The 27221-nt window shown below is 37.6% G+C and overlaps 1 protein-coding gene across 3 annotated transcripts in view; it reads left to right on the top strand.

Annotated features, from left to right (window-relative positions):
* Window positions 1-17381: 17381 nt before the first annotated feature.
* The window catches only part of LOC141505491 (HEAT repeat-containing protein 3-like), a 53322-nt gene continuing 43482 nt past the window's right edge, over window positions 17382-27221 (top strand). Inside the window, exons 1-6 of one of the 3 annotated variants that reach the window (XM_074211374.1) lie at window positions 17382-17526; window positions 17683-17855; window positions 19843-19930; window positions 20822-20934; window positions 24084-24193; window positions 26412-26552. In XM_074211374.1, the coding sequence (XP_074067475.1) occupies window positions 17404-17526; window positions 17683-17855; window positions 19843-19930; window positions 20822-20934; window positions 24084-24193; window positions 26412-26552 (748 nt within the window). In that variant the 5' untranslated portion in view covers window positions 17382-17403. Of the gene's footprint in view, window positions 17527-17682; window positions 17856-19842; window positions 19931-20821; window positions 20935-24083; window positions 24194-26411; window positions 26553-27221 lie in introns of those variants that run through there. The other 2 variants (XM_074211373.1, XM_074211375.1) reach the window with 2 other exon arrangements.

Here is a 27221-nt window from a genome sequence, read left to right as displayed (position 1 = left end):
GCCTTGGAGTCAGGAGTACCTGAGTTCAAATCCGGCCTCAGACACTTAATAATTACCTTGTTTTATGGCCTTAGGCAAGCCACTTAACCCCATTGCCTTGTAAAAAAAAGAAACTAAAAAAAAAACCTAAAAAAAAAACTAAAGCATGCCCTGGAGTCATGAGAACCTGAGTTCAAATCCAGTCTCAGACACATAATAATTACTTAGCTGTGTGACCTTGGGTAAATCACTCAACTCTACTGCCTTGTAAAAACTTAAAAAAAAAAGGTCCAGTGGCAAGATAAAAATTAGGACAACTGTCAGTGGCCAGGGATACAGTAGATATTCTTGCTCTCTTTGATGTCTGCTAAGGTTCTAAGTTCTCCCTAGTGCCTGCTTCAACCATCTTCATGGTCACTGTTCTTATCTGCCCATTTTCCTAGATGATACTCCTTTCCATGCTTTGGATAGACACCCCACTAATTTGCTGACTGGTTTGAGGACTTTTGGTTTGGACTAGCTACCAAGATGGTTTTACTGTATGTGACTGTTGTATATACTTATAGGTTAGAGTTGGGTGAAAGGTGGCCACAGTTAGATGAGCATCCTTGAAAAAGGATCAGCATGTACTCCTACCATAGATGCTAGTCCTCCCTGAATACCCCAAACAAAAGGATGGTGTAGAAGGGTATGCAATGTACAAAGTTAAATCAGGAATGAATACTTATTGCTTCTAAATTTTTAGAAAAGCTTAACACAAAAGACTTTCACCAACATTCATTAATAGAAAGACTTAAAGCAGAACTAATGTTTATTCTCCAGAGAAATTAAAACTTAAACAATGGAAAATAACCATTTGTGGAACTGATAAATAGGCACTGTTAGATTCCCCCTTACTCCACACTGTTAATCTCCAAGTTCAATTCTTTTGACAAGACAGTTCAGGATTTTGGGTTCATCCTCTTGTCAGTGATCATTCTTCTCTAATTTGAAAGTCCCTCCTGCCACCAATTAACTATGAGCTAAGAAACTCAGAATCTCAACCTCTTGAACTCTCAAGATTTCCAAGACTGGTGTAAGAACCACCATTTTGTCTACTTATAAAAGAAAATTCAAAGAAAAAAAAAGAATCTAGTCAGGAATCAAAGCCCAAGCATAGCTTACCTATCCAACTAGTGTCATTGACTGAGTACCAGTAGCCTTCTTCCACTACCCAGAATGACAAAATTTGAGAATTGGAAGGGACCCTAGGGCCATCTAGTCCAACATATAAACTAAATGAATCACCACTTTGACATACTAGACAAGTAGTCTATAGCCTCCACTTGAAGACATCCAAAGACAAGCAAACCATTCCATTTTCAGACATCTACTATAGTTATCAATTCCAATGTAAAAGTTAATGATTCTCTTTCAGAGAGAACAGAAACAAATTTAGGCTGATTTTCCTTCTTTCTGCTCTTGATTATCAAAGGACCTTAAACTCCTGGAAAAGAGCCTATTCTTTTTTCTCCAAATAAAACTTTAAAAGCCCTTTTTTATTGTTTTTGGCATCCCTCACCAATCTTAACTCATTGTGAAATTTAGTATTTCTGATACTATTCTTACAGGACTTGTCCTGTAAAAATATCCATTCAGAATTACCAGGCTTTGTTTCCATCTTCTTTTTATTTCTTTTTAATATCAAAGTTGGTTGGTGAGTTCCCTGCCCATCCACATGAGTCTCTTTAAATAAATCCTGTTTTTTCTTCTCCAAGGGTATACTTTAATAATATCAACATGTTCTTTATGCAGCAGTAGAAGAGACTTCTGAAAGCAGGTCATTCCCTTTTAAAATTCTACTGAGCATGAGACCTGTTTAAGCCCCTCATTACCCAAAGCCTGAGTTTGTCTCTGGCTTTCTGAATGATCTTAAATTCCCTGCTATGTCAGCAAACACAAGCTTGCACCGACATCCTGTGGAAGGGGAGGAGGAGGGAGACTTTCCTGCTTATGGATCTGTGACACAGAGGCTGAGTCCGGGGTCACTCCTCCTCTCCCAATGGAACTGTAATAGGCATCAGGAGTCAAGGGGCACCCCCTTAAGGGTGCTGTGATAAATGTCAGGCATCCTGTGATAGTTTTAAGGCACTTGGATTCCAAGAATGTCCAAAACTAATTGGGTCCCTCTACTGCCATCCCTCCCAACCTTGGGGGCTTTGTCATGCTTCTATAAATTTCCTCTATTTAATTCCATTTAGGGCTCCAGTTTCTAACTGGAATTCCCATACATACATGCTTCCATCTAGGGAGAAATAAACATGCATAGAACCTAATTGTATTTGGTTTTCTGAGACTGATATGAGTCATCAGTTTTTCTTGCTCAGTGGTCAGTGAGGGAATTATTTTTATCAAATCCAAAGTACCAGAGGACTTTAGCACTGAATCACACATGATCAGTCAGAAGAAACCAGGGGTTTCTTTATTCCTCAAAAGTTCAAATGATGAGCTAACACACAGGATCAACTAGAAGCAGATAAGGCATCTCTATTTATATTCTATTACATTTTTATGGATTTCTTCACTTTGCTCTCTAAGAGGATACTTCCACTGTGAGAAGTAGTGCAGGGCTTAAGTGAAATACAGTGATAAGTTTTCTGTGACCTAGTGAAGTATTATGGAGATAAGACAGAAATGCAACCTTTATCCTCTTCTCAACCAAGATTCTTCTGGCAGGAGTCTTATTCTATAGACAATGGTTCTTAGCTGGTTGTTACACCCATGGCAGTAAATGGAATAGTCAGGATTTGAATCCATTCCTCATACTCCCAAATCACTGAGTCTTTCCACAGCTGCAAGTCATATGGAAGTCCTCAGTGACAAAACCAAGGGATAAGGGTTCCAAAGGGCAGAGGTGAGGAAGGAAAGCTTTATATATATGGGAAAGGATTTTTATATTCTAATTATTTTTCTGAGAAAGACATTATATTGGGGGTATATACAGGGGTTTAAAATGGGGAATTGAAATTGGCTTGTTATGATCCGGTTATTTTTTTGAATTTATTTAATTTAGCCAAAAATATCACTATATGTCAAGAAATATATAGGCCTCAGAACAAAAGAAATGAGTGTCTCACTTGCTTTTGACACACAGCAAGCACTAAATTTTATTTAAGTTTAATTCCATCAGTAGACACTAGGGGTAAACTTGCCTAAAGATCTATCTCACAATAATACCTTGTTCTAAAGGAAGTCTTTTTCTTATGTTTAAATTTTTTTTTTCAATTACATGCAAAGATAGTTTCCACATTTATCCTCCTGCAAATTTTTTGAGTTCCACATTTGTTTTTTAGGATTTTGCAAGGCAAAAGGGGTTAAGTAGCTTGCCCAAGGTCACACAGCTAGGTAATTATCAAATGTCTGAGGTCGGATTTGAACTCAGGTACTCCTGACTCCAGGGATTGTGCTCTATCCCCTGCACCACCTAGCCACCCCTGAATTCCACTATTTTCTTCCTCCCTCTCTTCCTTTCCTCATCCCCATGGCAGAGAGTAATCTGATAAAAGTTGTATATGTACACTTGTGTTTAACATTTCCATATTAGTCATATTGTGAAAGAATAATTAGAACTAAGGAGAAAAAATCATGAAAAAGAAAGAAAAATAAATAAAAGAAGTTTTGAAAATTTAGCATAGCTTTCTTTGCTCTGCATTTAGACTCCATAGTTTTTTCTCTGGATGTAGGTGGCATTTTTTTAAAATCTATTTTTATTAAAGATATTATTTTCCCCCCAATCTTACTTCCCTCCCCTCCTGCCATGGAAAGCAATCTGTCAGTCTTTACTTTGTTTCCATGTTGTACCTTGATCCAAATTGGGTGTGATGAGAGAGAAATCATATCCTTAAAGAAGAGACAAGAAGTCTAAGAGGTAACAAGATCAGACGATAAGATACCTGTTTTTTCCTAAATTAAAGGGAATAGTCCTTGAACTTTGTTCAAACCACATCTCCTTATCTGGATAAAGATGGCACTCTCCTTTGCAGACAGCCCAAAATTGTTCCCGATTGTTGCACTGATGGAATGAGTGAGTCCTTCAGGGTTGAACATCACCCCCACATTGCTGTTAGGGTATACAGTGTTTTTCTGGTTCTCTCATCTCACTCAGCATCAGTTCATGCAAATCCCTCCAGGCTTCCCTGAAATCCCGTTCCTCCTGGTTTCTAATAGAACAATAGTGTTCCATGACATACATATACCACAGTTTGCTAAGCCAATCCCCAATTGAAGGACATTTACTTGATTTCCAATTCTTTGCCACTACAAACAGGGCTGCTATAAATATTTTTGTACAAGTAATGTTTTTACCCTTTTTTATCATCTCTTCAGGATATAGACCCAGTAGTGGTATTTCTGCTTCAAAGGGTATGCACATTTTTGTTGCCCTTTGGACTTAGTTCCAAATAGCTCTCCAGAAGGGTTGGATGAGTTCACAGCTCCACATCATTATCCTTCCTGGTCATATTGGCCAATCTGAGAGGTGTTAGGTGGTACCTCATAGAAGCTTTAATTTGCATTTCCCTCGATTAAGGAAGTAGTTTTAATGTGGTAATGCAAAATCAAGAAAATTAAAAGGCAACAACTGCCAATTGGCACAATTATGTCATTTTTGTTATAAATTAGGTGTATAAACTGAGGTTAATTTTTTTTTCTCATACAGTTACAATGAGATCTCATGGTTTTGTTTACAACTTATGCATCTCAAGTAGCTTTAATTCTTTTAAAAATGTATTTGGGTAATTCTCAAGGTATTTCATTTATTTTTAAAATTCAATTTTACTGAATACTAAAATATTTCTCTCCCTCCATACCACTTCTTTAGAAGGCAAGAAAAACATACCTATTATAAAAATGTAAAACCATGCAGAATAAATTTCTGCATTATCCATACCCAAAGCAAATGACAAAATGACAGAAAAAGAAAAAATCAAAAGAAAATTGCTTCAGTCTGTATTCTGAGTCCATCAGTTCCTATCATGAGGGGAAGTAACACATTTCATTAGGAGTCTTTTAGAATGGTAGTTGGTTATTGTATTGTATTGTATTGATCAACTAAGTCTTAAGTTGATTACTGTTATAAAATTGTTACAGAATAAATAGGATTTTCTCACTTCTTTTTGCAGCAGTTCATATAAGTCTTCCCAGGTTTTTCTGAAAGCACCTCATGAATGATTTCTTTCAGGACAATATTAATATATTGAATTCATGTGCTATGCTTTAACTTGTTCAGTCATTCCCCAATTGATAGACATTCCCTCAGTTTTCAGTTGTTTGCCATCACAGAAAGAGCTGCTATAATTATTTTTGTATGTGCAGAGGTCTTTTTACTCTTCATTTGATATCTTTGAAATATAGACCTATCAAAGGGTTTGCAGCTTATTAACTGCAAAGATTTTTTTTCCTCCAATTTCCTGCTTTTCTTCTAATTTTAGCTGCATAATCATCAAGTGAAGTAGTAGAGGGAAAAGAGAAGGTACAGGATAGAACCTTGGAGGATACCTGCTGATAGATGGTGTGATCTTGATAAGAAATGACCAAAAGAGACTGAGGAATGGCCAGATAGATAGGAGGAGGGGGGAAAAAAGTGATGTCCCCCCAAAAAAACTTAGAAAGAGGAGCATCGATCTGTGGAATAGGTTAAGTTCACAAGACACAGTAGTAAATAATTATAATAATCTATTATTTGATAAACTCCAAAACTCCAGTTTCTGGGATAAGAATTCATTGAGACAAAAATTGCTGAGAAAACTGGAAAAATAGTAAAACAGAAACTAAGCATACACTAACATCTCACACTCTATACCATGATAAGGCTGAAATGGGTAAATTATTTAAACATAAACATAATGGCATAAATAAGAAGAACAAGGAATCATTTACCTGTCAGATCTATGGAGAAGACTTCCGGCCAAGATGGCGGAGAGAAGACAGGCACAGTTCTAAAGTCTCCTGATCTCTTCCCCATCTATCACATGAAAAAAACCTCTTCAAAGAAATCCGACCCACAAAACCCAGAAAGAAAAGCCAGGAGAAAGAACATCTACCTCAGGATTTGTGCAGCAGCACTGGCCAAATTCGGAGGGCAGGTGAGTCTGGGCTCAGAGGGAGGATCAGCCCCAGATCAGCCAGATTAACAGCTGAATTGGAACTGGGAGTCTGAGGGCGCAAGAGTCAGACCTGCTACATAATTCGTGGGGCTAGATGGCCGGGCTTGAGTCAACTAGGGAGCAGAGGTGCTGGTGTTGGTGCTGTCCCCCAAGAGCTTGTGGACAGGGCTGGGGGGGGGGGGCGTTCTGGAGCAGGAGAGCTGTGGATACCATCCCTGGACTCCTCTGGTCTGAGGAACTCTGATTCCCATTACAGCTGAGGCCTCTTGCCAAACAAACAAATGCAAACTAATTCTGCCTCAGGCCCAGGTGTGTGAACAGAAGAACCAGCCCAGCTGAGGAATGACCTCAGGCCAGGGTAAAGCCCACTATTGATTGAAGGCAAAAGAATTCAATAGCTCCAACCCCTCCCTTCAAGCAAAGGGAGAAGGCCTCAATCAAGGTCACAGACAATCCAGAGAAAGCAACCAACACCTCCCTACTAGCCAGCCAGAGAAATTGCACTCAGTGAGTAAAGCCTTTAGCGATCCCAAGCCCCTGTGAACAAGCCCCTCCCCAACTCAAGGTCTTAGCAAAATGAAGAAGGGTCAGTGGAAAGATGGATCCATAGAAAAATACTTGGAAGGGAAAGACCCTAACTCAGAAAGACCTGGAACCTCTAAGGAGAATATAATCTGGTCTTCAGCAAAGAAAGACTTCCTTGAAGAAATAAGGAAGGAGCTTAAAAATTTGGGAGAGACAACTAATACCTTGCAACAAGAAAACAAAACCTTAGAAAGTACAATTGGACAAATACAAAAGGACAATAAACTCTCAGATCCTCAATTGGACAAATACAAAATGATAATAATTCTCTCAGATTCTCAATTGGGCAAATGCAAAAAAGAAAATAATTCTCTCAAAACCTCAATTGGTCAAATGGAAAGCTCTCTCAAAAGTAGAATTAATCAATTGGAAAAAGAGTTGCAAAAGGTTAATGAAGAAAACTCTTCCCCCCAAAAAAGAATGGAGTCTACAGAAACTAATGACTCCATGAGCCAGCAAGAGTCAGTTAAACAAAATCAAATATTAGATAAAATAGAAGAAAATGTAAAATACCTCATCAACAAAACCACTGACCTTTAGAATAGATCGAGGTGGGGCAACCTGAAAATTATGGGACTTCCTGAAAACACTGAAGAGAAAAAAAACCTGGACTTAATATTACAGGATCTAGTGATGGAAAACTGCCCTGATATCATGGAATCAGAGGGCAAAGTAGTTAATGAAAGAGTACATAGATCCCCACCAGAAAGAGATCGTAAAATGAAAACACCAAGGAATGTTGTGGCCAAACTCCAGAACTATCAGATAAAAGAGAAAATCCTGCAAGCAGCCAGAAAGAAACAATTTAAATATCTAGGAGCCACAGTAAGGATCACGCAGAACCTGGCGGCATCAACATTAAGGGATCAAAAGGCCTGGAACGAGATATTTCAAAGAGCAAGGGAGCTTGGAATGCAGCCAAGAATCTACTTTCCTGCAAAGCTGTGCCTTCTCTTCCAGGGAAAAAGATGGACATTTAATGAAATGGAAGAATTCCAAAAATTTCTGATGAAAAGACCAGCTCTAAACAGAAAAATTTGGACATCAAACAGGAGGTTCAAGAGACACATGAAAAGGTTAAAAAAAAAGGGAGCGAGAAAAGGAAAAAAAAATGCTATCAAGCAAGTTGAAACTGGCTATATCCCAGCATGGGGGGAAAAACATTCTCATAAATCTTGAGAATTGTAACTCTAACAGAGAGAATATACCTAGCCAGAAAAGATGGACATTCATGACCTATCCATGAGACTGATATCTAAAGAGATGTAACTGGCTTTAACCCCACTTGGGCAAAAGACTCTAATAACTCTCAGGAATTTTGACTCTATTCGATAGAATATACTGAACTAGAAGGGACAGACACTCAGAATGTTCTATGAATTAGACAGAATGAGTGATCTAAAAAACATTACCTCCTTAAAAAGGGGGACAGGAAAGAGATGGGAGGAGGGAGGTGATTGAATAGGGTAAATCTCATTACACTAAGAGGTACAAAAAAACCTATGGTAATAGAGGGGAAGAAGGGAGCAGATGAGAAACACCTGAATCTTCTTCTCATCAGACTTGGCTTAAAGTCAACCTACACATACTCAGTTAACTTATAAAACATCTAACCTTTCAAGTATTAAATGGGGAAAAGGGGAGTGGGGGAATGGAGAAAGGGAAGGGGAGTGGGGGGGGAAGGGGAAATAGCAAAAGGAAGGGAAGGGAAAAGGGAAAAAGGGAAAGGGGAAAGAAGGGAGAGGGGGTGATATAGGAGGGCAAACACACTGAAGGGGGTGGTATTCAGAAACAAAATACTGGGGAATATGGATGGGGGGAAGGGGCGAAATACAAACAGAGGGAAGATAGCATGGAGGGCAATAAAGAATTAGTAATCATAACCTTGAATGTGAATGGGATGAACTCTCCCTTAAAATGTAAGCAAATAGCAGAGTGGATTAAAAACCAGAATCCTACAATATGCTGCTTACATGGAACTCATTTGAAGCAGAGAGATACATATAGAGTAAAGGTAAAAGGTTGGAGCAAAATATATTTTGCTTCAGCTGAAGTAAAAAAAAGCAGGGGTAGCAATCCTTATCTTAGACAAAGGAGCAGCAAAAATAGATAGTGTTAAAAGAGATAAGGAAGGAAACTTTATCCTCCTAAAAGGTACCATAGACAATAAAGTCATTTCCATAATGAATATATATGCACCCATTGGGACAGCACCCAAATTCTTAGAGGAGAAGCTGAAAGATCTACAGGAAGACATAGCAAAACTCTACTAGTGGGAGACCTCAACCTCCCACTCTCAGATCTAGATAAATCAAATCATAAAATAAACAAGAAAGAAGTTAAGGAGGTAAAGATTGTTAGAAAAATTAGATATGGTAGACTTATGGAGGAAACTGAATGGGGATAGAAAGGAATATACATTTTTCTTTGCAATACATGCCACTTATACAAAAATTGACCATGTACTAGGGTATAGAAATTTAATGATCAAATGCAGAAAGTCAGAAATAGTGAATATATCTTTGTCAGATCACAATGCAATAAAAGTCATATGCAATACTGGGCCAAGGAGATATCGACCCTGAACAAATTGGAAACTAAATAACCTCATTTTAAAAAATGAGTGGACCAAAAAACAAATTATAAAAAGAATTAGCCATTTTATCCTAGATAATGATAATAATGAAACAACCTACCAAAACCTATGGGATTCATTCAAAGTGACTCTCAGGGGATATATTATAGCTCTAAATGCTTACATGAATAAATTGGAGAAAGAGCAAATCAATGAACTAAACATGCAACTAAAAAAATTAGAGAAAGAACAAATCAAAAATCCTCAATTAAATACCAAATTAGAAATTCTGAAAATTAAAGGAGAAATTAATAAAACCGAAAGCAAAAACCTATTGAATTAATAAATAAAACCAAAAGTTGTATTATGAAAAAAACAATAAAATTGATAAACCTCTTGTCAATTTGATTAAAAAAAAGAAAACCAAATTGCTAGTATCATAAATGAAAAAAAGGTGAACTCACCACCAATGAGGAGGAAATTAAAGTAATAATTTGAAATTATTTTGCCCAACTCTATGCCAAAAAATTTGATAATCTAAGCGAAATGGATCAATATTTACAAAAATATAAGTTGCCCAGGTTAAATGAAGAAAAGATTAAATACCCAAATAACCCTATCTCAGAAAAAGAAATTCAACAAGCCATCATTGAACTCCCTAAAAAAAAATCTCCAGGGCCTGATGGATTCACAAGTGAATTCTACCAAACATTTAAGTAACAGTTGGTTCCAATTCTATATAAACTCTTTGGAAAAATAGGGAAAGATGGAACTCTGCCTAACTCTTTCTATGAAACCAATATGGTACTGTTACCTGAACCAGGAAGAGTTAAAACAGAGAAAGAAAATTATAGACCTATTTCCCTGATGAATATAGATGCAAAAATCTTAAATAAAATCTTAGCAAACTGATTACAACAAGTTATCACTAGGATAATACATTATGATCAAATAGGATTTATTCCAGGAATGCAAGGTTGGTTCAATATCAGGAAAACTGTTAGTATACTCAATTATATCAACAACAAATCTATCAGAAATCATACCAATAGATGCTGAAAAAGCTTTTGACAAAATACAGCATCCATTCCTATTAAAAACACTAGAGAGTGTAGGAATAAATGGACTGTTCCTTAAAATAATTAGCAGTATCTATCTGAAACCATCAACAAGCATTATATTCAATGGGGAGAGGCTAGAGGCATTCCCAGATCTATGGAGAAGAAAATAATTTATGACCAAACAAAGACAGAGAACATTATGAAATGCAAAATGGATGATTTTGATTACATTAAATTAAAATAACTTTGCACAAACAAAACCAATGCAATCAAGATTAGAAGGAAAGCAGAAATCTGTGAAACAATTTTTACAGCCAGCGTTTCTGATAAAGGCCTTGTTTCTAAACTATGTATAGAACTAAATCATTTATTAGCTTACAAGTCATTTCCCAACTAATAAATGGTCAAAGAATATGAACAGGCAGTTTTTGGATGAAGAAATTAGAGCTATCTGTGGTCACATGAAAAAAATTCTCTAAATCACTGTTAATTACAGAAATGCAAATTAAAACAAATCTGAGATGCTACCTCACACCTATCAGATTGGCCAATACAGCAGAAAAGGAAAATGATAGTGTTGGAGGGGATGTGGGGAAATTGGAAGACTAATGCATTGTTGGTGGAGCTGTGAATTGATACAACAATTCTAGAGAGCAATTTGGATTAAGTTCAAAGGGCTATAAAACTGTGTATACTCTTTGGTCCAGCAACAACACTACTAGGTCTGCATCCCCAAAAGAACATTAAAAAAGGGAAAAAAGACTACCTGTATAAAAATAATCATAGCAGCTCTTTCTGTGGTGGCAAAAAAAATTAGAACTTCAGGGAATATTATTGTTCTGTAAGAAATGATGAGCAGACAGATTTCTCAATCTCCACCTATACTAGGCAATTCTTAGTTTACAGTCTTAACTCTCTGTATCAACTGACTTTTGAGTGGTTAGAACTGGACCCAGATGGAGGTTGTGCTTTCAGACTTATTGGTATGCTGAACAATTCCCTGCTTGTACTGTGTCCTGTCCTGGTGAGCTGTCCTACTCTCTCTGTTTCTGTCTTGGCATCAGCAGTTCAGAATCTGAATTCCCCATCATTAGTAGTTCATAACTTTGCATAGTTGGCACTTCTGGCATGTAGCACCTAGAAAGGTATATGCAGCACTCTGAAAGGCTATGGCTACCTTGTAGCTGAGGTCTCAAGGACTGGGGGAAAAAAAGGGGGAAACAAGGTGCAGGTGTGGGTTTTGATTTAAGTTTGTGCCATATTCTTGGGTCTGCCAGTGGCATTGATTCCATTAACATGGGAAGTAGAGGGAATTCAGGTTCAGTGAATCTGACCTGGGCTTCTGTGGTTTTTTTGAAATTTTCTTTTGGATTTGGGGTATCTTAGACCTTAGAAACACTGAAAATGTTATATCTTTTGAGCACAATTTCTGTTTGAGTGGTTTGGGTTTATTTTTTGAATTTTAAGTTTCAGTTCAAAATTCTTTCCCTGCTACTCCTCCTCCACTCATTGAAAAGATAAAAAGATAAAGTACTCATGCAAAATATCATATTTTTGTCTTTTGGATGAGTTTAGAATGTTTTGAGGATCCAAAAATGTGTGGTGTACCATCTTGTTGCTCATTTGATCTGGAAATCTTGAGTCATTGAATTTGACAACTGAAAGATCATTGGTAACTTTGAAGACAGCAGTTTTAGTGAAATGATAAGGTTGGAAGTGGAGGAGTTAAGGAACTGAGTTGTTAGATGTTTGGGTGATAGTTAATACATATGTTGACATTCTCTATGAGAGTTGGGTTGGGGAAGGAGAAAAATTGTTGGCCATTTACTGAACTCATTGAAGAAGGAAGAGGAGTAACTTGGAGTGCTGGAGACAATTGGGTGGTTGCATGGCATGAATTTCAAAGAAAGAGAACTTACTGAGTGACAGGTGGAAAGAAAAGCTAATGGTACAAGGGCTAAAGGAAAGGATTTAAGATGAAGGGAACAGGCATTTCACAGGGGACAGTAATAGGGCTGGGTAGTATTGGTTGAAACTTTGAGTTGGGAAGGTTGAGGGAAATGAGAATAAGAGAGTAAGGAATGGGGTTTGGATTATGACTTTCAAGGATTCAGAATCACTGGGATGTGAAAGTTATGACCAGGTGTGAGAGCGATCATCATTGAGTGAAGGATCTTCTCTTTCCAAAGGAGCTAGAAGATTGGGTTTGGGAAAAGTTCAATATGAGATATGAAGTAGATGATCAGATGGAAGGATTTACTTCACTATTCTTTTTCCCTTGGAAGGATGATTAAAGAAAAAAGGGTCACTGAAGGTGAAAGTTGAAAGTTGAAAAAGGAAGTCCCATTCCTCACCAACTTTACTTTTCCCCTCCCCTCAAGGAACCAGAACAAAAATAGATAAAAGAGGGTTGACTAGGTGGTGCAGTGGATAGAGCACTGGCCCTGTAGTCAGGAGTACCTGAGTTCAAATCTGACCTCAAACACTTAATAATTACCTAGCTGTGAGGCCTTGGGCAAGCCACTTAACCCCATTTACCTTGCAAAAACCCAAAAAAAAATTTTTTTAAAGTAGATAGGTCAAAGGGAAGGCTATTTCTCTTTTCAATGAAGATTCTCTACATTCTAATTAAGATAGTTTTATTTTCTAGGCTTATCAATTTCTTTTTTGAGAGTCTTATTTCAATAGTTATTATTTCAGAGGCAGCTAGGTGGCACAATGGATAGAACACTGGCCCTGTAGTCAGGATGTCCTGAGTTCAAATTTGATCTCAAAAACCTAATAATTACTTAACTGTGTGATCTTGGGCAAGTCAGTTAAGTTCATTGCCTTGAAAGATCAAGTAAATAAACAACCAATAGCTGTATATTGAATGATATATTAGATGCTTTACACTTCATAATTTAAATTTATTTATTTTCATCTTATGCACATATATATTTCCAAGTTACAAAATTTCCCTCCACCCTCCCTTCCCACCCCCCACCCCCACTGGGGAACAGTCAGATTAGTATTTTACATACATATTTTGATAAACCTATTTACAAATTAGTAATTTTTGGCATAAAGATTAGGATGAAGGGAAAGAGATATATGAAGGGAAAGAGATAATTTTTATAAAGTGATCCCCAGATTCAGAAGGATTGTTTTGTGTGTGTTTTGTGTGTGTGTGTGTGTGTGTGTGTGTGTGTGTGTGTGTGTGTGTTGTTTTTTTTTGTTTTTCTTCCTCTGGATGGGGATAATATAGTCCATAGCCAGTCAAATACAGTTGACCTAGCTCTCTGGACTGCTGAGAGTAGCTGCTTCCATCAAGGTTGTTCATCTCATAATGTTGTTGATGTGTACATTGTTCTCTTGGTTTTATTCCCTTTGCTCCGCATCAGATCCCATAAGTCATTCCATGCTTCTCTAGAGTCCGACCATTTATGGTTTCTTTTTTTTTTTAAGATTTGTTTTTGTTTTTGTTTTTGTTTTTGCAAGGCAATGGGGTTAAGTGGCTTGCCCAAGACTACACAGCTAGGTAATTATTGTCTGAGGCCGGATTGGAACTCAGGTACTCCTGACTCCAGGGCCGGCGCTCTATCCACTGTGCCACCTAGCCACCCCCCATTTATGGTTTCTTACAGAACAATAGTATTCCATAGTATTCATGTACCATAACTTGTTTAGTCATTCTCCAATGGATGGACAACCCCCTCAATTTTCAATTCTTTGCCATTACAAAAAGAGCTAGTGTGAATATTTTAGAACGTGTAGGACTTTTTTCATTTTTTATAATTTCTTCTGGATATAGACCTAGAATTGGAATTGCTGGGTCAAAGGGTATGAACACTTTTATTGCTCTTTGGACATAATTCCATGTTGCTCTCCAGAAAGGTTGGATTTGTTAAGTGACTTGCTTAAGATCACACAGCTAAGTAATTATTGTGTCTGAGATTGAATTTGAACCCAGGTACTGCTGTCTCCAGAGCCAATGCTCACTGTGTCACCTAGCTGCTCCATATTTAACTTTTCCTGTTCTATTTATCTTTTTTTTAGATTTGTCTCTAAATTATTTTAATCACCTATTGGATAAATATCCAATAAATTAAATGGACTTGCAAATGGTAAATCTGTAGCTAGAATGTCTATAATCAATTTCTTTGAATAGCTGATAAAATATATTCATTTCATTTTAGAATGAGTTTGGCCCCAAGGCTGAATGCTAATAGTATTGTGCATGTAAAAGTAGAAATGCTACCTTTTTTCCAAGTGCAATAATACAAATCACTCTTTTCAGCTTAATTCCAGTGACAGTACAAAAATAACATTTCAAATTACTAAGATGTTTCAAGTTATTGCAGAGCCCTCAAAGAACTTCAGGCTCAGTAACAATGTAGTTCGCAATCTTTTTTGTTTATTAGAACATACCAGTGTTCCTAAGTTTTTGTTCAAAATAGCCAGTTCTATTTTCCTAAAATAGCAACATCACTATAATTTTCATTATTTATTTATTTTGCCAATTGCATTGCGAAGTCAATTCTAGTATCTTTCCTATTTATATCATTATTATATCATCATATATAAAATTTTATCATAGGGGGTGGTTAGGTGGCGCAGTGAATAGAGCGCCGGCCCTGGAGTCAGGAGTACCTGGGTTCAAATCCGACCTCAGACACTTGATAATTGATAATTGATAAATGTGGCCTTGGGCAAGCCACTTAACCCCACTGCCTTGAAAAATATAAAAAAAAATCTAAAATTATATCATATATAATTAATATTATTGTATTTTTTGACTTTCCAATATTGAGTTAGCTCCTTAATTTTGCTTTCCATTAGTGACTTATACTGATAATGAAAAGACTGGGATAATTCTCCAGTTTTTTTTATGGATAGATTGTAATCTGCATCTCAGAGTTCATTACTTCATCTTTTTTTTTAAGATTTTATTTTGTGTTTTACAATTTTTCCCCTGATCTTACTTCCCTCCACCCACCCCTACAGAAGGCAATTTGTCTTTACATTGCAAATTGAGTGTGGTGAGAGAGAAATCACATCCTTAAGGAAGAAACATAAAGTACAAGAGATAGCAAGATCAGACAATAATAAATCAGGGTTGTTTTTTTTTTTTCTAAATTTAAGGTAATAGTCCTGGGTCTTTGTTCAAACTCCACAGTTGAGTTGTTTCTCTGGATACAGATGGTATTCTCCATTGCAGACAGCCCCAAATTGTCCCTGATTGTTGCACTGATCGAAGGAGCAAATCCATCAAGGTTGATTGCTGTTAGCATGTACAGTGTGTTTTTCTGGTTCTGCTCATCTCAATCAGCATCAGTTCATGCAAATCCCTCCAGGCTTCCCTGAATTCCCATCCCTACTGGTTTCCAACAGAATGATAGTGTTCCATGACATACATATACCACAGTTTGTTAAGCCATTCCCAAATTGAAGGACATTTACTTAATTTCCAATTCTTTGCCACCACAAACAGGGCTTCTATGAATATTTTTGTACAAGTAATATTTTTACTCATCTTCATCATCTGTTCAGTGTATAGACCCAGTAGTGGTATTGCTGGATCAAAGGGTATGCATATTTTTGATGCCCTTTTGGGTGTACATTACTTTATCTTTTCCCTAAAACTTACCACTTTCCCCAACTTCTTTGTATGCTGAAGTCAAGATCCTTTTAGACTCCCAGGTTTGCAATTTTAGTGTCATTCTAGATTCTTCCTACTCCTTCATCCCATATAGCCACCCCATTGCCAGATCTTGTCAACTCTACCTCCATGACATCTCCCAAATATCTTGCTCTTCTGTCCACTCACACAATCACCATAGCCTGGACTACTGAAATAGTTTCCTTTTTGCTTTCCCTGCCATAAACCTGTCCCTACCTCAATCAATTTTCCACACAACTGCCAAAGTGATTTTGCTAAAAATCTGGTTCAATCATCTCATTCTCAATAAATTTCAGTTGCTCCCTATGGTTTCTATCATCATTTATTATCTTCCCTTTTCCTTATCACTTTTAAGTTCTAATTTCTTGTGTGAGTTTTACAGGATAAAGGGATGGAATTGGTTTTGTCATTTTACTGACACAGGCGATTCCTTAAGAGGAAACACCTGGACCCAATGCAAATCAAAGAAAAGATAGTGTTTTTCTAGGAGAATCAGGTTTCTGTGTATTAAATAAGATGGAAGGAATGTGAGAGGTGGTGGTTTATAAATGACACTTCAGGTATTGCAGAAGGTGCACTGGAAGGGGGCTGTTCAGCCAGATAGAAGCGGGAATTAGAGTCAAAGAAAATGCATCTTGCCGGCCACTTTCCAGTGGTTTCCAAGAAGGCTGTTGTTTTTATCTTCTTCAGGGTTGGGGAGGGCTGGGCCCTTGCTGGTCAGCTGCAGGTGGACTGCCTAGCCCTGCTCCGGGGTCCCAGGCCAGAGGTGGCCGATTTCCCGACCCTCCCCCCTCTCTTCAGCACTGACAGCCCAAGCCAGACACAGGAAAGGGAGCAGTGACTAGCACACGCAGGAGGACCTGAGTTCAAATCCGACCTCAGACACTTCATGATGACCTAGCCGTGCGGCCTTGGGCACGCCGCTTCACCCCATTGCCTTGCAAAAACCTAAAAAAAACAAAAACAAAGTAAAAAGATGCCGACAGTAAGCAAAAAGCATGTTCCTGGCGGCGGTATCGGGCGGGGCGAAGGGCATCCAAACCAGGGGCCCGGGTTCGGAGGCCAGCCCAGGAGGATGAGCCGCGGCAGGCCGGTCCCGGCCGCTACCCGCCCGGCCCCGCGGAAAGGCTTCGTCCACCAGAAACGTCCTATCGGCTCCCGGCTGGACGGACGTTTCCGCCCCCTCCGTCTCCCCTGTTGTGCGCCTGCGCGCCTGCGCGCCGCCAGCCCCGCCCGCCCTCGCGCCGCGCCTGCGCCTGCGCCTGCCCTCGCACACGTGTGCGCCCTCGGGTCGGCTGCGGCGCGTCCGGCTGAGCGCCCGGAGGCCCGTGAGCGCTGCCCGCGGCCCCTGCCCTGCTCCGGCCGCGGTCCCGGCGTCTCCCGGCTGACTCCACCGCCATGGGCAAGAGCAAGACCAAGCGCTTCAAACGGCCTCCGTTCTCCCCCTCGGGGGGAAGCGAGGCGGCGGAGAGCGAGGCGGCCGGGCCGGACGACTCCCCGGCGGCGGAGCTCCTGGAGAAGGTGAAGCGGCCCCGGGCGGACGCTGTTTTGTGTCCGCTCCCTCCCCCCGTCCCGCCGCGCGGGGGCGCCCGCTCCCTCCCCCGTCCCGCCGCGCGGGGGCGCCCGCTCCCTCCCCTCCCCCTCCGCACTCCTGACCGCGGCTCCTTCTTCCCGCAGCTCCAGCATCCCAGCGCCGAGGTCCGCGAGTGCGCCTGCGCGGGGCTGGCGCGGCTGGCGCAGCAGCAGCCCGCCGTGTGGGCCCTGAGCCGCCGGGACGCGGTGCGGCGCCTCGGGCCGCTGCTGCTCGACCCCAGCCTGGCCGTGCGGGAGACGGCGGCCGGCGCGCTGCGGTGAGTGGGGCGGGCACGCAGCCGCCACGGGGAGGGCGCCCCGGCGGGGGGAGGGCGCCCCGGCGGGGGGGAGGGCGCCCCGGCGGGGGGGAGGGCGCCCCGGCGGGGGGGAGGGCGCCCTGGCGGGGGGGCGAGGCAGTGGGGTGAAGCGGCGTGCCCAAGGCCGCACGGCTAGGTCATCCTGAAGTGTCCGAGGTCGGATTTGAACTCGGGTCCTCCTGACTGCAGGGCCGGCATCACCTAGCCGCCCCCTGAACACCTTGTTTTTAAGTGTCAAAGAAAACTTTCACTTCCTCTTTCTTATGCCAGGGAATTCAGAATGAGGGAAGCAAGGGAACTGGTTTTGTAGCTGTTTTTTTGTTCTGACATATGGTTTCATTCCCTGTATGGAGCTTGTGGTATAGAATTACCTCTAATATAGATTACTAGTTGGTAGGATCATATGAAAAGGGATTTCAGTCCTGTCCCTTCTTTTTATTGCTGAGGAAGCTGAGGTACACAAAGAAAACTAGTAACTTGCCCAGCCTCACACCGATAATAAAGGGGGAAAAAAAAAGCAGGGATTTTGAAGGCATGTTCTACTCAAAACTCAGCAGCCTCAGTGTCCTTAAAACCCTTGCTGTTTGCTGTGATTTACAGTCTTTAAAGTTGCCTCTGGCCCTGAGAACTTAAGCAGTTTTCTCATAGCTAGTAAGGATGGCTGAGAGAAGCTACTTGAACACAGGTTTTTCCACACTCTTAAGCATGTCCCTTTATCCACTACGCTATGGAACCTTTCTACAAAATACAATATTAGAATCTACCGTTTGAAAGAAATATGAGAACAACTTTTTGATTGACTTAGCTCTTCCCACTACTGTAGTGTTCTAAAACAAGTTCAAGACTAATGATGGAAAATAACTGTTCACACCCAGAGAAAGAGCCAAGTCTGAATGCAGATCAAACCATATTATTTTCACTTTGTTTTCATGTTTCTTCTCTTTTGTTCTGTTTCTTATTTCACAACATGACGAATATTGAAATAATTGATTGTATCAACTTATGTAATCTGTATCAAATTCTTACTATCTTGGGAGGAGTAGTGAGAGAAGAAAGGAAAAAATTTGGAGCTCAAAATTTTATATAAAAAAATGAATGTTAAAATTATCCTTACTTGTAATTGGAAAAAATTGTATTTAAAAAACTGCCTATTCTTATACTTTGACCAGATGAGGAATAAATTTTATTTAGTTCCATTCCATAGATAACTTGGAAATAAAACATTATTTGAGAAACTTCTTACAAAGATTTTACTTTCGTAGTTAATTTTAATTTATGTAATCAGATTTGTTTATTTTATCTTCTGTGATCTTATCTTACCCCTTTTTGGTCACAAACCATTGTCATTCATGATGTGAACATTAATTCCTCTTTGTTCTTCTAGTTTGTTTAAAATATTATCCTTTATGTCTAAATCATAGATCCATTTGGAGCTTATCTTAGTCTAACATGATATTGATGTTTTGTCCTTCATATGGGATATTGCTTTACACCTTGTTTTTACCATTACAACTTTCCTTACCAGAGTTTATCTCAGTACCTTATAGGTAGGTAGCACCTTATACTTTGAACAATGCTTATGATAAAGATCTTCTTCAGGTTGAGCTGAATTATATGACCTGATAACATTCTTTCTTTTTCCTAGTGCTATTTTCTAAGACCAAGCAAAGTTACATATTTCTTCTATTTGACAACCCTTTTAAAGACAGCTGGTTGTCTCCCTATTTCCCCTTTAAGTCTTTCTGGCTCCATGTTAAACATGCCTCTTCTCTTAGACTGCTTTTTGGCATAGTTTCCAGGCCCCCACATCATCCTAGTCACCTATATTCTCTTCAGCATAAGAAAAAGTTTACAAATCATAAAATAGGAATATTTCAGGTGTAAGCTAACAACATCATGTAACACTTGATCAAAGAATGTGAAGTGATCATTTTAACTCCTTGTTTAGAAATCTCAGTGCTTGTGGAGGTTTTGAAGTTTGTGATGACATGGTTACTAAGGACATCATGACTCCACTTGTTGCACTGTTAAAAGAGGTATGTATTTTTTGAAATATATGCTAATAGTAAGGGATGGTGGTCTAAAACTGTAAACTTTTTGAAAACATAAACTTAAGTATTTTCATCTTTGTGAAAATAAAAGGTGAATTCAGTATTTAAAACAGACTCGAGTAGATTGTTTCCTGTGTGACTTTTGCTATCTTTCTAGGGAAGAGGTAAAATAAGTGAGGGAGTATTCATTATCCTACTTCCTCTCCTTTCATACCTTTTCTGTTTTCCCTTAATGAGAAAACTCTGATGATTCATCTAAAAGTCATTAGATCCTTGAAAGGCTGCTTTCCTCAATGGTTTATCATCTTGATATAAAACCTCCATTTAATTTTTATCTTAGAAAAATTTATTCTCATAGTGACCTGGAAAAAGTAAAATTCTTTATCTTCATGACAGTTCTTTGAATTTATATGACTATGATCTAACTCTTATCTTGACAATTTAGTGGTCACCCAGTTTTCTTATTTTAGGAATCTTGATTTACTTCTGATTTTTAAAAAGCCTTTCATGGTTTATATTTAAGAATATAAACTTTTGATAATACAAACTGTTTATATTACCATTTAAGAGTGCATTGTGTTATCAGTGGAATTATTTTTGCCATCTTTTCTTTATAGGTCAGTTTTCTTAGATAATTCTAAATTTTTGAAATTAAAAATGTTTTATACTCATTTTATGAATGAATTGAAGATTAATATCCATATGTTTAATTTCATGTGTTTATCTTAAAAAAGGAAATAAGTGTGATGAAACTGACAAGATAATTTGACAAGTTAACCATCCTTATCACTATTTTTGATCATTTCTGTTTTACTACCTTTTTTATTTGTTTATATTTTAATGAAACAAGGAATTAATTATAACATTTGGTTACAGTGTAGTGCTGGATTAGATTCCAATGAAGTCTCTTTGAAGAAAAACAAAGAGCTGAATAAAAATTATATTGAAGATATAGCTAATGAGGCTGTGAATGTGCTATGGAATATATGGTAAGAGTATGTTTTCCACTTGTGGTAGACACTTCTTACAATTATCTAGTTTACCATTTTTGTTCTTTTGGGAAACTCTCCCCTTCTTGGAATTTATGTATATGGTCAGACCTCAATCTCTTTGTTTATATTAGTTATTTCTTTCATTTGTAGTTCCCTACTTCTCCTCCTCCCTTGGAGCTGGTTACTGTTGTTGCCAGGAGGATACACTACTGCAATGAAACTTGACTTTGCTTTTTTACCCCAAACCTCCAGCTTGTTAACCTTGCAGCACTGCTCATTACATTTTTTTGGTACAGCTTTAACTAATAGGAATTTTTCTTTCATGTTGATCATAAACTGTTGTATTTGGTCCTAGTTCTCTCCTGAGGGGCCAAACAAAATATAATAGAGAATCCCTTTTCCACCTGACACCCCTTCAGACGTTTGAAGATCACGCTAATGCCTTTGCCCCAAGTTTTTTGCAGACTAGTATGCCATGACTGACTTATCAGGCATTGTAAAGAATAGTTACATCAGTTGGTAACTAGAAGAAGGGAGGAAACCCAAACTGTTCCTGTGCATTATTCTGGCAGCAGCAGTTTGCCTGTTTGATTTAATAAGAAAGAAGCTAATTGATCGGAGGAAAAAGGGACTAAGTAGATTTGCAGAGTCACTACTCCACTATTCATCATTCCTAGTAACCAGAAAATCATGTATTTGATATTTCCTTCCTAAGGGAGTGTAGGCAGTAGAAATATTAATGATCACACCACTGGGAATATGCAGTAAGTATTTAGTTTTTTCCCCTTCTTTATTTCCCCTTCTTACATTTTACTGCTCTGCCTTTTCATTCATTCTGACCCTGAACAGTAACATTCTTTTCTGTTGTAAAGAATAAAAATTTTCTAGAAAAATGCCCCTAAATCAAAAAAAGCTTTTATTAATAAACTATTTCTCCATTGATTTTTGTTTTGATTTCTGCAAAGCAGTGGGGTTAAGTGACTTGCCAAGATCGCACAGCTAGGTAATTGCTAAGTGTCTGAGATCAGATTTGAACTCTGGTCCTCCTGACTCCAGGGCTGGTACTCTCTCTACTGTGTCACCTAGCTGCCCCTTCCCTGTTGATTCTTTATAAATGTATTTATTCCCAGGGGAAAAGAATTGGAGGACACTAGATGGAAAGACTGATAATCTAAGGCTATGGAATGAATGCAGGTATTCCACTGCCTGGTCTTGCCGATTTTACTCCCTTCTGAATCAAGAGAAGATTTTTAGATGTAACAAGCTGATAAAAATGAATACCTTTGGATGATAGCAAAAGTGGAAGCAGTTTGTTAATGCTTCTCTGTGTTAACTAATTAAGATAGCCCTCAATTCTCAGCATTTATGCCAATAAACACTGGCTCTGGCAGGTTCTATCATGTTATAATGTAAAGACCAAGCTAAGTCTATATATAGTGCTTATCACAGGAAAGTTGACTAATTGTTGTTATTTTTTGGTTTTTACTAACTTATGATACCCATGTCTTAAGAGTATACAGAAGTTACAATTTGTGTCTATTCATGGAATATACTAATGAATTTAGTGAATCTTTTGAAATATGAAGTATAAGATTCATTTGAAAGTGTCTTATGCTAGCTTTGTGCCACTTTCACTCCACATTTTTTTTTTAAATTTTCCTGTCCGGGGACGGCTAGATGGCATAGTGGATAAAGCACTGGCCCTGGAGTCAGGAGTACCTGGGTTCAAATCTGGTCTCAGACACTTAACAATTACCTAGCTGTGTGGCTTTGGGCAAGCCACTTAACCCCGTTTGCCTTGCAAAAACCTAAAAAAAAAATAAAAATTCTTCCTAAATTTTCCTGTCCATTACAACCCGTCTCATTCTTCAACCTCTCACCTAGACTATTATAATAGCATGATTTATTTCCTGGCTTTTTTAGTGTTTACCTTTTCTAGTCTGTCTTCCATTCTTTGCAAAATGATTTTCCTAAACCAAAATTCTAGCATATTATTCCCCCTGCTGATGCTCAGTGGCTTCTAAAATAAAATATAAAACTTCCTGTCCTGGCATTTCAGACCCTCTCTTTTCACATTATTCTATCAGTTCCCCTTCACTCTACATTCTAGCCACACTGAACTACTAAATGTTTTCTTAAAATCAACATATCATCTCCTGTCTCAGTAGAATGAATTCAAACATTTCTTCCTCATGCTTAGAACATAGTTTTTCCTCAATCTGACTCAAAATACTTCTCTTAACACTCAACTAGGGTGCCATAAACTATCAAATTTTCCCTGATTTCTGTAGTTTATTCTTTTTAAGTTCATGTGTGTATGTGTATCTTTTGTAACCCTCTCATTCAACTGGAAAGCCTGATTTGTCTTTGAACCTACAGTTCCTATTACAATATTTTGTATAATTGATATATTTTTATAAAATTAAAATTATAAAAATACTTCAATAGATCAATTACTATTGTTACTCCTTTTGACAGAAATTGAAATCCTTCCACACCTTACTAGCTATTTTCAGGAGTTTCTGATTTGTGAACCTCTTGATGAAAAGGCAGTGTTTGAACTTGACTGATCGTTAGATGTCAACATACACTACTAGCTTACTCTGAACCAGTGACTAAGTCCTTATCACAAAAAGATAACCATAAGAATTCAGTGGAAGCCTGAAATATCAAAATTCTTAACTCTAGTATTTTTATTGAAGAACATGTTGGTTTTCTTTGTGTGTACGTGCACTTATGTAAAAAAGATAATAGAATATTTCTGTGATGTAGACATCAATAAAATATGAATGTAATTGACTATATAATAATAGATATTTGAATGTTTTTATTAAAAAGATAATACCTTTAAACCTTTATTGTCAGTTTTAGACCATAAATTGTACCTGTGTTAAAGTATAACTGAACTTTTGTACATTGTTCAGTAATTCCAATTTACCTTTTTTTCCACTTTTTAATTTTTCTGTGATAAATCTAGGTGTCATTTTTGTATTTTAAACTTATTACCTAATGTTCAGTTTACTTGAAGTTTATCAAATATCATGGGTTTATTCATTGAAATTTGTTGGTTCATGAGATTTTATATGTTTGCTTTTTTTCATGTTAAAATGTGAATAGTAAAATTTCTTTTCCCCCCTTCAATTTAGTGAATGCAGTAGTAGAGCAGTATCTATATTCAACAAAGAAGGGTGCTTGGAGATTGTATTAAAGTATTTAAGTAGGTTTTCCACCAATGTTGACCTGGCTATTTCAGTAGGTAAGTGAAGAAAAAGTGATGGTTTATTAAGTATTTACAGTATAGTCATGGGGGAAAAAAGTTTACATATAGTTACATATTTGTTATGTATAAGAATGATAGTTTTTAGTTTATTCTTATTATTGTATTTACTTACATAAACCACCACCACTCTCACTTTAAATAGGAGTTATAGAATGATTGTATCTTTGAGTCCTTATTTTCTACCATCCTCACTAATCTTTCATATTCATAAAAGCAATATATATCCCTCTTACAAAGTTATGATTATGCAAAATTATACAGAGGTCACTAAGAAAGCTAAATGAATTCTGTTTTTTCCTCTTCCAGCCTAGAAGAGGTGATAGAAGGGAAGATATGGGGTTGAGAAATACTCTGATTGGGAATGGAATAATTGTGTACTGATCAATTTTTCCATTCTCCCCTTTGCCCTCTAAAAAGGAGTTAAGCAGGTAGCTACTTTGATTCACCTGTTTCCCCTGACAAGGACAAGATGCATTCCATTCAGACCCTATTTGGCAGCAACAAATGCTTTTTTTTATAGGGGGAAAGAAGTCTGTAAATCATACTAGGAAAAGTTAGGAATTTTCACAAAATGGAGAAGATATAGGAGAAGTGTAAAAGGGAGAAATAATATTGATGCAGGTATTTTTAGCTTAATTATTTTTAAGCAATTTTTAAAAAATAAATTTTCATTGATATCTTCTGTTTTTACATCACTACATTTCTTTCTTTACTTTCCAGAAAGTCATTAAAGGATGTTTTGTAAATTAGGAAAAGTTAAACTTAAAGCACTTGTTAGTCTTTAAAAGAAAACAACAAAATGAGTTGTAAGAAACTTTTAATAAAAGTTATCAACCTTATAAAGAAAAATCTCCAAGACTTTTAACATCTTTGGTTTTGTCATTTGTTGACAGAATGAATAATTACAGCAGCTCTGGTTCTTTTTTTTTCTACTGAAATCCTTTGAGGCAATTCTAAGTGCTAACATGTGATGTTCAATAAAAGTTTTGGACATGGCGTTAGGAAGATATCAATATGAGTCCTTTTTCTGATTAAGGGCCAGTCACTTAATCTCTTCATTCCTATTTTCTTAACTATAAAATGGAGATGATAATACTTTAGTTGTTCCTACCTTGTAGTGTTTTTGTGAGATTCATATGATATCATTAAAATAAAACACTTTGAAAACCTTAATGTGCTATATAATGTCATCTATTATTAATTATTTTCTCTTGATTGTTCCATTATTAAGTGTCTGAGGCCGGATTCGAACTCAAGTACTCCTGTCCAGGGCCAGTGCTCTATCCACTGCACCACCTAGCTGCCCCCTTACAGCTTTTGTTTTGAAAAAACAAGGCTGCCATAAAGCTAGATAAGAAAACCTACTGGGCTATGATTTATTTTTTAATGTAATGTTCATGCCGTTATCTTTTTAGAATGTGATATGACTCCCCTGTCCTGGAACTTTGAAAAAGAAAAATTACAAAGCTCAGAATTTCTCTTTGGGAAGCAGAGTAGATTAGAGCTAGTTCACATGAAAATTTCTATCTGGATTTTTTTTTTTATAATTTTTAATTTGGTAGATTTAGGCTGGTATTTGCACTGTAGAAGATTTTCACGAAAGAATTGTAAGGTAAATTTCCTTTTTCTCCTTTTGAATTCTATTCTGTTGTGAAGCTCTCAAAAGGCTGAGCATTCCAGAAATACTCCATCTCTTTTGTGAAATAGCATTTTCCAAGTAATAGGTTGTGGTCTGATTCTTTGCTTTAGTGATGGGCTGGAGTTAAAGCACCAAATGAATTATAATGATCTCACTTTATCAAAATCTCAGTCATTTGTAAAGATGATTTTTTTTCCTATATAACTATATATTTCACTCATTGGGCTATATTTAATGAAACTTCAAATTCAGAAAACTTTGGAACCTAGTACCTGCTTTCTTTAGGTTTTTTTGCAAGGCAAATGGGGTTAAGTGGCTTGCCCAAGGCCACACAGCTAGGTAATTATTAAGTGTCTGAGACCGGATTTGAACCCAGGTGCTCCTGACTCCAGGGCTGGTGCTCTATCCACTGCACCACCTAGCCACCCCTAGTACCTGCTTTCTTAAAAGAACTTGTGATTAGAGAAAATAAAAGAGGTTGATATTTTTTAAGTTGTTCAGTTTTTATTTAAGCAAATTTCATTTATTTTGTTGTTTGACTTTTTGTTTCCACAGCATTTTGTCTACAAGCCGTGACAGAGGATAATCCAGAGCTCTTAAAATCTTTTAATGCTCCAGCTTTGCAGGTTCTGGAATCAGTAATGTTTTCACCCATCTCTTCTATGGAATATACTCTTCTGAAAACATTAATAGCAGGTATAAATATTAATAATATTAATATTAGGGAATGGTATGTGATTTGTTTTGGAGGCAATTTGGATTAAATAATTTGCCATGGGTCACACAGCTATTAACTGTATGATACTAGATTTGAATTTATGTCCTAACTCATGTGCTTGATGGCTCTATCTGTTATGCCATCTACTTTCCCTGGACTGGTATATGTTTTGAACAATTTCCTCTGTGAGTAGAAGGAATTTTTCACTAGTTCATAATGTTATTGAATCATTAAAGTACTGGAATGAGAAATGAAGGTTGGATTGACTTCTACTTATTTCAGAAAATCTTATCTTCATCTAGAGGACTTCTCTAAGGAGAAGCCTGTTCATTTAAGATTTGTCACAGGTTGAATGAACTCACATTTTTGTTTAAGTAAATTGTTTTTATAGAAATTTCTATTATTCATTATCTATTATTCATTAATGAAAATAGAATTTGATTTTTAAAAACTGAAGTTAATGGCCAATTATTGCAGGCCCTTTTCTTTTTTCTTCAGGCATTCTACTGTGTCAGTGTATAGAAAAATTGCAGAGACTTTTTTTGTTAATACGTTTTCTCTTTACATTTTAATTTCTAAATATATCCCTCCTTTGTCTTCCAGACCTGCTTTTTTTTAATGTCATGCGTTTAATAATTCCACAGAGA

Source organism: Macrotis lagotis, chromosome 1, assembly GCF_037893015.1.
Source record: "Macrotis lagotis isolate mMagLag1 chromosome 1, bilby.v1.9.chrom.fasta, whole genome shotgun sequence".
NCBI lineage: Eukaryota > Metazoa > Chordata > Mammalia > Peramelemorphia > Peramelidae > Macrotis > Macrotis lagotis.
Note: the sequence above shows the minus strand (reverse complement) of the source record. Positions and strands in the feature narration are given on the sequence as shown.